This window comes from Lepisosteus oculatus, chromosome 16 (genome assembly GCF_040954835.1).
Source record: "Lepisosteus oculatus isolate fLepOcu1 chromosome 16, fLepOcu1.hap2, whole genome shotgun sequence".
Lineage (NCBI taxonomy): Eukaryota > Metazoa > Chordata > Actinopteri > Semionotiformes > Lepisosteidae > Lepisosteus > Lepisosteus oculatus.
In genome coordinates, this window is record NC_090711.1 from 12,085,462 (window position 1) to 12,096,090 (window position 10,629).

At 43.6% G+C, this 10,629-nt stretch overlaps 1 protein-coding gene across 3 annotated transcripts in view; it reads left to right on the forward strand.

The window, feature by feature from the left end:
- Positions 1-7,833, forward strand: part of src (v-src avian sarcoma (Schmidt-Ruppin A-2) viral oncogene homolog) — a 58,197-nt gene extending 50,364 nt beyond the window's left edge. For all 3 annotated transcript variants that reach the window (XM_015364585.2, XM_015364583.2, XM_015364586.2), the window contains 4 exons: positions 1,061-1,137; positions 3,187-3,340; positions 4,124-4,255; positions 5,073-7,833. In XM_015364585.2, coding sequence (XP_015220071.1) covers positions 1,061-1,137; positions 3,187-3,340; positions 4,124-4,255; positions 5,073-5,281 — 572 coding nt within the window. In that variant the 3' untranslated portion in view covers positions 5,282-7,833. The remainder of the gene's footprint in view (positions 1-1,060; positions 1,138-3,186; positions 3,341-4,123; positions 4,256-5,072) is intronic.
- Positions 7,834-10,629: the final 2,796 nt, after the last annotated feature.

The following is a 10,629-nucleotide window of genomic DNA, read 5'->3' on the forward strand; positions in this document are numbered from 1 at the left end:
TCCACCACTCCGTTGGAAGGAAGAGTTAATTTCCTGCATTTATACTTGAATGGCCATGAGGAAAAGTAAGACCGTTGTTCTTGAAAACATTTCCAAAGTCGATGTTTAGGGTTAACAGCGAGTCCTTGTTTTGTCTCTTCTCAACACCCTCCTGAAGTACATTCTAGTTCAAGACTAGTGTAGACTGGACTTGTGGTACCTGGTTTCCTTCCACTTCATCTCTTTTGAACACCTGCCTCCAGCTCACTGACTTTCGTTTCTGTCCCTCTCACTGTAGAGACTTCCTCCTGAAATTAGTTCACTGCCTTGCACTCTGAAACACACTCAACCTAGAGAGGAACTTGAGACCAAAACCTGTTTCGTTTTGATTGATGAGCAAACCTTAGGAGTTTCACAGCTTCCTGGGCTCACACCTGCAACAGGCTTTTCTGATTGAATCTCCAGCGTGGCTATGAGAGATAGCACCAGGGGCTGCTCTTTTTTCTCACTTGATATAAATCAGTTTTGTGGTTCAAGTGGAATTGTTTTATACTGTTGCTATTCATTCATACCAATTCCATGTATATTAATTCCTTAATGTGTACTTATGTATAATGTATTAAATGTGTATTCTTATAAGTTCTGTCTCCCTTCTGCAGTTCTGAAATTGATTTGAACTCGGTCTGGACAGTTTCAAAGTATTCTTTAAAGAACACCATATTATAATTACAGTGATTCTCACCTGTGTTCATTGCTGAACAGACCAGATCAATACAAACAATTCCCTATATTGATAATGCAATGCATTTTACACCTGCTATATTGCTAAACTTTGCTAGCCTGAAGAATGTAATACATTTTGTAGGGTATAGAAGGTGCAATAGTTCAAACGATGCAGGACACTTTGCACAACTGCAGCGGATGAAGTTTAAAAGAGCCTGCAGTTGTGTATGCCAGGACAGTGTTACGGAGCAGCAGCAGAGCATTGCAGCAGGCAAGAACAGCACCCTGTGAACAGAGTGTAAGGAGGAGCTGGAAGGGGATAGGAGACAATGTAGTGCTGATATTCTTTCCTCTACAGGCAGTCTGCTGGACTTCCTCAAGGGCGACATGGGCAAAATACTACGCCTCCCTCAGCTCGTGGACATGGCCTCCCAGGTGGGCAGATGGGTGACGTCAGGAATCGCTGACTCACGGTGGCGCGATATACAGTACAAGTGACCTAGAGTGGTTATGATTGGGCCGCGGGTTCTGGGTTCGACTCGAGAGTTGGGGCACCCATGTGGAGATGGCTTTCCCTTCCCGAGTTTACAGTAGTGTTTTCTGGGTACTCGGGTTTCTTCTCAAAGACATGCAGGTCAGGTTTGGCTGTGTTAAATTGTCCTTCCCAGGCTTTGATTCAGGGAGCAGGGTAACTCAGCTCCTTCCTTTCCTTGTCAAGATTGGCTGCTGTGCCCTTTTGACCCTTCCTTAGTGTAGAGTATGGGGCACATCGAGAGATTTGCTCATGCGTGCTTGTGCTTATACACTCCCCCAGAGACTGAAATATTGACTTCTAATTTATTTTACCTTTTCCTTAGATTTTTATGTTACCTTTTACTAGGTCCCCTACTCAGTTCTTTATTTTCTGCTTGCAGTTGTAGACTTGTGTATTATCGCCCTATATCTGAATATGAATATTGTGGCATGACGCTGGGGCGTGTCCAGTGTGGAGGCAGAGCCCTGGTAGAAGGCAGAGCCTCGCCTTTGTAGTCCCAGCTGTCCCGGCTTCTAGATGATGAGCCACACCTGGGCAGGTCCTATAAAGGCTTCCCCCAATGGGACGAGCAGGGACCCCCCCTGGAAGTGAGAGTTTACACCGACAGTCCCGGAGGACCGTCTTTTTCTTTTCCACCTGACCTGCTGTGCAGTACCACTGGTTGCTGCTGGAAGAGGTGTTAGTGGGGCCAGCAGGGGGCGCTCACCCTGCGGTCCATGTGGGTCCTAATGCCCCAGTACAGTGGGGACACTATACTGTAAACAGACGCCGTCCTTCGGATGAGACGTAAAACCGAGGTCCTGACTCTCTGTGGTCATTAAAAATCCAAGGGTGTTTCTCGAAAAGAGTAGGGGTATTTCCCATTGGTCCTTACCAATCATGGCATCCTAATAATCCCCCTCTATGAATTGGCTACATTACTCTGTTCTCCTCCCCACTGAGAGCTGATGTGTGGTGAGTGTTCTGGCGCACTATGGCTGCCGTCGCATCATCCAGGTGGGGCTGCACACTGGTGGTGGTGGAGGAGAGTCCCCATTACCTGTAAAGCGCTTTGAGTGGAGTGTCCAGAAAAGCGCTATATAAGTGTAAGCTATTATTATTATTATTATTATTATTATTATTATTATTATTACTGGGGCAGGCTGTTCCATTTTCACATTGCCTGTCCTACTGTGTAGTACCACCGGGACAGGCTGCTCTTTTTCCACAAGTTTGTGTTCTATTTTTGGCCTTCCGCACCCTGCTCTACCATACTGGACCCTGTTAAATAGGGTAACTCCAGCCTGGAGGTCACGAGACACAGCGGTACACTTTCTTTTTCCCTTTTGTTTATTTTTTCACCCCTGTTGGTGTTATTTTTGGTCCCTGCTAGCCTCACAGCGGTGCTCCCATCCCCTCACCCGGTGCGTTGACGTTTACCGGTGTGCTGGCCGCTGCACCTCCCCCACTACACTGTCACAATGTATAATAATTTTCAACTGAACATTTTCAACTGAACACTTAGTTGGATTAAACGAATCACAAAAGACCTTTGCAGGCATTTCATTTTTATTTTTTGTTCAAGAACAAAGCATCTTTAGGTAGAGAGGTGAAAACGATTTCGTTTGCCACAAGAAACAAACCGTTTTTGTTGCACTGGAGCAAAATACTTAAAAAGTTGTCTTGTGAAAGTTATCTGCTCTGTCTTATGTTATGTGCAGTGCATTAAAACAGGTTGGTACTGCAGCGACATCCAAAATGCCCAGAATCGAGGACTTCACTGTAACTCAGCTCCTCCTAAAAGTCTTCTGTTTTTCTCCTTTCAGTTTAAGGGCATTGCTTAAAGCTGTTGGGCAAATTTAAGGCACAGCTTTACTTAAAGGAAGTGGCACCCATTGTCATACTAGTGTCATAATACATAATGTTCGATGTGGTTAGCCCTGGACTTTCAACTGGTTTCCCTTCTGCAGATTGCAGCTGGGATGGCCTATGTGGAGAGGATGAACTACGTGCATCGAGACCTGAGGGCCGCTAACATTCTGGTGGGCGACAATCTGGTCTGCAAGGTGGCTGACTTCGGCCTAGCACGTCTCATCGAGGACAACGAGTACACAGCCAGGCAGGGTGAGCATTGCAGGGGTGCAGCTGGCCTGTGGTTTTGCAAAGCCATTACTCCGGTTCTTCCTGCAACACCATGCCCCAGATTGCATAAGGGCGACGTCAGAGTTTTCTAGATTGCATCGTCCGCTGCAAGTGAGCTTCCAAAAGGCTGATATCTGTTTGGGCGCCTCAGTGTGGAAGTGCCATTTCATTCGATCAGTAAAGGTTACTGGGGTGTTGTACCTTGCAATGGCTAATGTACAGAGTATTCTGCTCCTGAAAACATGGAAAAGATGGTGAACCAATGCTTAACAGGGTCAGCTAATGACTGTGTGGAAGTATCTTTTGGAAGTATCTGACTCCTGGACTTTCCGTCTCTGAATGTTAAAAAGTCATAATTTCGGTTATAAAGTGCCTTCCCAAACCAAAGGATGTTGTACATAATGATAATGGGGGAAAAAATACAAGAAAAAGAAATTAAAATGCATGAAGAACATGCATGGACAAACCGTAAGACAATCAAACAGAGACCGTAGTAAAAAGGTGAGTTTTAAGTTTAGATTTCAAAAGAGCCTCTCAAGAGAGCCAGAGTCAAAGTTCTCTTCACTAAGGCCAGTCCAGGCTTGAGGCTTAAAAAAAGGAAATAATTTCAGCACCAATAGCGAAATGAAGTCATGATTATGGTAAAACCCAGTCCAGCGCAGATGTGCTGTTTCTAGTGAAACTGGAATGGCAGCTGGAGGACACAAGGAGAACAGGGCTGGCAGCAGTCTCGGTTGAAAGGTGACATCTCTTGTTCCCCCACAGGTGCCAAGTTTCCCATCAAATGGACAGCGCCAGAGGCTGCGCTGTACGGTCGCTTCACAATCAAATCAGATGTCTGGTCGTTCGGCATCCTGCTGACAGAACTGGCCACAAAGGGCAGAGTGCCCTACCCAGGTAGACTGAACACTAGAGGGCGATGCCTTCCTTGCTGTCGTGGATAATGAGGATCTCAAATGCTGTCAGTGATGACATGTTTGGGATTCATCTCCCTTGTGACTCTGCGGGAGCAAGGCACACCGCTGGACGCTCAGGAAATTAAGTGTCGGCATGATGTAGGGGTTGTTTTCCCTTTCATTTCCTCTGGATTTCCTTTTCTCCCGAGACCTAGATGCTGCTTGTTTTAAACTGCTGTGCCATCCATCATCAGTCAACATTTGACTAGAATTATTTCTACAGTATCATGTCTCACTGCTGGTTTGAATACTGGAGAAGTCAGACTCTTCTAGATTGTATCTTTCACTCCATGTGGACATTTCCGCAGGTCCAGTAGCATCTTACATACCTGGGCCTAGAACAAATTATTGTTCTTGTTGTAGTTGTTGTATTATGACTGCTCCAAGTCCCTCAAGCATGACAAATTGCTCATTTCTTTAGCATTACGATCACTGCATACAAGAAGACAAGCTTAGATATAAAGGAACAAGTAACGATTTATTCCATGCTGAAAAGAGAAGAAAACAAAAACAATGTTTAGGCTGTGGAGCCTCGGAATCACACCTGAAGAAGGCTCCACAGCCGAAACGTTGTGTTTCTTTTCTTCTCTTCAGCCTGGAATAAACCTTTACTTGTTCCTTTGCAGCCTACACATGCCGACGCAGCTCCCTACTTGAATTACTTGAGCTTAGATGTAGGGGAACTCTTCCGGGTGTGGCCCTGTGCTTAGTGTTCATTCCCCGTTGTACCAGCGTGTCACCCTCTCCCGCCTCTGCAGGGATGGTGAATCGGGAGGTTCTGGACCAGGTGGAGCGGGGATATCGGATGCCGTGCCCGGCGGAGTGCCCCGAGTCCCTGCACGAGCTGATGCTCACCTGCTGGCGCAAGGAGCCGGAGGAGCGGCCCACCTTCGAGTACCTGCAGAGCTTCCTGGAGGACTACTTCACCTCCACCGAGCCTCAGTACCAGCCTGGGGAGAACCTATAGAAGGGCCTATGGTGGGGCTCGGGGTGGACTCCCGGTACCCCCTCAGTCAGGGACTGCTCTTTCAGCGAGCCTCAGCCCCCGCGCAGGCTGGAGCTGCCAAAGTGTCAGCCTTCCCCCTCGCCAACCCCAACAGCTGCTGTACCCCAATATCTCCTACTGCATGTCCAGTTCAAGGGTCAATTAATATCTTACTCACCTGGGCCTACAACAGTTCATCATCATCATTATTATTGTTATTATTATTATTATTATTATTATTATTATTATTATTATTATTATTATTACGCTATAGTATTTTGAATTTTCAAGGCCATTAATGTGCACAAGACAATTCTGTGCCGCTGGCTATGTGCCCTTTGGAAGTTTTTCAAGAGGAGCCATATTCCACTCTTAAGACATTGTTCGCTTTTAACCCTTTCAAATAAAATGTGAACCATAGTCCGCTTCTGTAGTTCACCACACTTTTAAACCAGGATTTGCTCCCTGGAGTCTCAAAAATACTGAACTCCTTTTAGTTTCTCTGGGCAGCCTGAGAAGGTCATTGATCTCGTTGATCTTGTAGAGTTTCCTAAGGCCCACGTCTTCCAAGACAAATCGCCCTACTTCACTCACTTTTGCCATATTGGATGTTCAAGGGAGACAGCAGCCCCCTACCTAGGGTGTGGGAGGAGGAAGGGGGCTCCCAAAAAAAGGTGCCATTTCCATGATCTTTCCTTGGGAAAGGGCACAGATCAGTACAAAAGCGAAGGGGATAGACTTGGATCTGGATGTTTATCTCTGTCCCTTCCAAAAGAACAGAATTTGTGGAAGGCAAATGGTACTGTGTTTTTTTATGTGGTTTGGAATTTAGAGAGCTTCCAGCAATGGGAAATTTGTACGCCTGGGTTCCAAACTTGTGATTTAATGGGTTTTTTTAGGTTGAGAAATATGGCCATGTTAGGGGTCCAGCCTATTTCTTTTCTTTGCAGGAAAGACTCATAAACCGACTAATTAGGGGGATATTATTGTTTTGAACTGGGAGTTTGTTACCCAGTTTTTTCGGATATATGTATATTTTTACCTGGATCAACTGGAATTTAACACGCCGAAACCTAGGATGCTGTATTTGTGCACTTGCAGCAGAGATAAAGAACTGAGCTGCCGTTATTACAGCTAACTGGAGGGGTACGCCTGTATTTTGGAGTGAGTGTCGTGGAGAAAGCAGGCTGGCAGGGAGGAGAGTACTGTGCGGGGAAAAAAAGAGCAATTCCACAATGCAGAGCGAGTCTAAGGACTGCAATAACCTACGAGAGAGAGAATCAGAATCTCCGGCTCTGTCTACACATGTGGTGTCTTCTCGAACGGTTCGAAAACTACTGATCACCGTCTCTCCTGAGACCAGGAACCTGCTGCATTCTTTTTCTTTTGCCAATGAAAAATTTTTTTTGTACTGTTGTCAGTGTATATAGTGTATTTTTATTACTCTTGACTTTCTTACAGCCTCGTTCACTAGGCGACACTGAGAGGAGGTTCTAGTTATGTTCAATGTAAAGATATTGTTAGTTTCTTCTGGGGGCACCCAGTAAGTTGGGGTCAGAGGTCACTCTGGTGGACTTACTGGTTCTCTCAGATTAGGGTGTAGACTAGTTCACCCTCCATGGTACGAATTATAAATGCCAATGAATGCCAGGAAGTGGCCCTGCTAAGACACATTTTTCTTTCTTTTTTGTAAACATTATGCAAAAGAACCACCACAGAACTCTGCTGAATTAAAGCTTTCCATTTTTTGAGGGGGGGGGGTGACTTTTACAGTTGCAAATCTGTATTTTGCAAATACTGTAAATAGGGCAGCAAACCTACTCTTGAGCCTGTTTGTTCTAATGCCGTATTTACACTCTTCGTGCAGGTTTTATGTGGAGTGCTGCCTGGGGAGAGGAGGGGAGCTGGCGTTTCAGCAGGAGTCTGTCTCATTAACACATGTGCCATACAAAGCCATTGCATAAGTCTCTGACCCCTCACACACTGCGACATAAAACTTCTACACATGGAGTGGCAGTCATAAGAGCCCAGGTTATTCACTTCCTTTTTGTATGTTCATCAGTTCTAAACGTGTATCTCTTTCTTTTTATCAGTAAGACCTCGTATAGAAGACTCATTCTTATGGGTGAGATTCAAGATACAGGGCTCCTGTACAGTACATGTACTTATGTCTGCAGCTGTAATGCATCACTTAGACACAGTGGCCTGTTAAATTGTCATCTTTGTAGCAAATGCCTATCAGGAATACGTTTTGCCTAAAGAAGAGCTGCTCAGATTTTCCTTCTTAAGAGTTTTGGATTCAGTGTTCTATGCAGCTAAGCCTCTTTCTGAAAGGCTTGTCTGTGGGCAGGTAAGAGCATGAACGGATCCCATTAGCTTGAATGAATAAGGCAGGAAGTTATGTATGTAATGATTTTTGTTTTCAAGACACTTTTAATTGTTAATGTCGACTCTGTTTCCATTGTATCAATCAATTGTTGTGCCCTCATTCTCGGCTCCCTGGCAAATGAATTAAAATACTTTTCATACTTTAATGTGAAATGGTTGAAGGTTATTATCAGAATTCTAACTGCTGTTTTGAGCCCCTAAAACTAACATCTCATCTGGGTACTGTGTACTGAGTGGCTGATAAGCAACTCTTTGGGAAAACACATATATGGGAATTTTATGTTTCATTAACATTTTATGTTTCATTATTCTTTTCTTTGTTATGCATTATTCTTGCGTGACAGATCCCCAAAGAGATCACCAAAGTCATAGGCTGAAAAACACTGCAATTACTTGTATAGTACCTTTTAAATCTCATAATCACATTTAACATCAGCTAAGAATATATAGATGTAGGTGGCACAGTGGCACAATTCTGGACCTGGGTGGTATCTGTGTGGAGTTTGTATGTTCTTCCCACGTTTGTATGGGTTTCCTCCCACAGTCCAAAGACATACAAGTAGATGAATTGGCTTCTGGGAAAACTGGCCCTGGTGTGAGTGTTTGTGACTGTGTCTGTCCTGCGATGGACTGTCGTCCTGGCCAGGGTGTACCCTACCCATTGCTTGCTGGGTTAGGACCCATGACCCTGAATTGGAGAAGTAGTTAGAAAATGGATGGATGGATATCCAGATCTCAAAACAAACACATGCTGAAGGGCTAAACTCTGAAAGGTCTCCTAAGATGTGAAAGACAATTAAATTGTGGGGGAAGATGACCAGGTCTCATCGGACAACTTGTCATTTTAATGTCTGAGAATGATTATAGATTCTTTAATACAACACAGACCAAGGGTAAATGAGACCTTTTGAATAAACATTCAGGAAATAATTTTGAGCAGTGTTAGACCAGAAAGCTGATGGTAGAAATGTTAGGAAGCCTGCTACTTATGGTTTTCAACTAAAATAGGTCTTCTCCCTCTTAACCTCATCACCCTGATCTTTCAGGACAATAATCTGTTATTCAGTATGTCTTGAGAAAAGGTTCACTAAATTATTTTTTGACAGATGTTGATGAATCAGAATATCATAATGGTTGTACATCTATTTTCTGAAGGGTTCTTTCTCTTTATATTTTATCGTGAGAGCTTTTCAAGCCTCTCGCTGTAAATCAGGTTCTTAAAATAGGTGTTATTTCCTGGCAAGCAGTGCCCTCATGCCTTGGAGTCTTTATTCTCTCTCATAACAAAGGCCTTCAGCCAGACCTTTTGAGTCTTCTGGCCCAACTTTATTATAGATACATAGGCATCTGAGAGCAATCCCTCCACTGATACCCATGTCAAAATATGTTTAAAAAACTCCTTTTAAGATTTTCTGCAGGATTGACTCAACTATCCTACCTAATGTGCTTTCTTAGTTAATCTATAGGATTTGGGTTTCCCTTAAATAACTGGAGAGGAAATTTTTACTGTTTTCCAATACATTTTAAGATCCTCGTTTGAATCTGTATGTACATGTGTGTGTGAGAGGTGGGTGTTTCATTGATCTGTTTTAATTCACATCTGGAGAAATCCACAAACAAGATGCCTCTATACTTTCTGGAGCACGTTTAGCAGAAATTATCCTGTATTTTATAATCACTGTTAGATAGGGCCATGATTATTAATGTATTGCAAGTCTTGATATTCTCATTGACAACTGTGGAAATTGTGAGGAAGACTTTTTTTAAACAATCACCTTTTTCATAAAGGCGGTTTTCGAGAAAGGTGGTTGTCCTATATTTTTTTATTTAAGCTCAAAGTCTTATTGGTTTTGTATGCATGGTCATTTAAAATCTTACACAGGCCACAGAGAAAGTGTATTCTAAGAGTTACATAAAAATTTATTTTTGGCATGTCTTCCTCAAATATGTTAATCATCCTTATTCTAGGCTTCCAGCATAATTACAGTAACGTATCTTGAAATACTTTACAGGTTCAGTCATGCATTGTCTTGTAGTAAATGTAGGGCTCTAAGTGCTACCACTGTACTGCCCCATAGAGAACTCAAGCAGTAACACCTCTAAGACCGTCATATTGTTAAGAGAAAACACGCATTATAGCAATAAATTTAAAGATGGGATTAGATTCTTTGTCTTTCTAAATACAGGTTGTGTTTTTGACAGGCACTTTTTCTAAAACTGAGAAAGAAATTGATGAACTAGGCTAGGTGAGTCTTCAGGCTACGAATTTACATCCAATTTTACTGCAATCTATTCCCTCCAAATTGCAATGGTGACAGAAATACATATCATAAGGAAAAGGGGAAGAAATTTGCTTTGCCTTTCGGCTTAGGCTTTTTTCTTTTCATGCTGGCTGTCGGATCAAATTATCTGCACGGCGAAAATCCCAAGTGTCATCTACAGGAGCCCAGCACGTTGGCTTCCAGTTCGAAGGTGGGACCCTCCTAAATTCACTGAGCACGTGGGCAGCTTATGTGTCCACTTGCTGAATTCGGACAGAGTGCGATAGGCAGAGCAGGATACAACAGCGTCTGGCTTGTGCTGAAGCCTAGCTGCGCCGTTTCTCAGTCCAGGCAGAACTAGATAGGCTTATATCAATGAACAGCACTGTGGAACAGCAGGAGGAAGTATTGGAACCACGTCTCTAAAATTAGTTAACTCATAAGGAGTAACTAAGGATAAAGCAGAGTTCAAGAAAAATTGATAAAGCACCGCTGTGTTTCATCAATTACTATCCTGAGAGCCTATCCACAGAACGCAAATATGTTGCAGAGCCTACACAAACATGCACACACTCACACCAGGTTCAGCCTATTTTACAGGAGCCAGTTAACCCACCAGCATGTTGCTGGATTGTGGGAGGAAACCATAGCAGTCAAGCAATCTTGCACAAATGGAGAGAG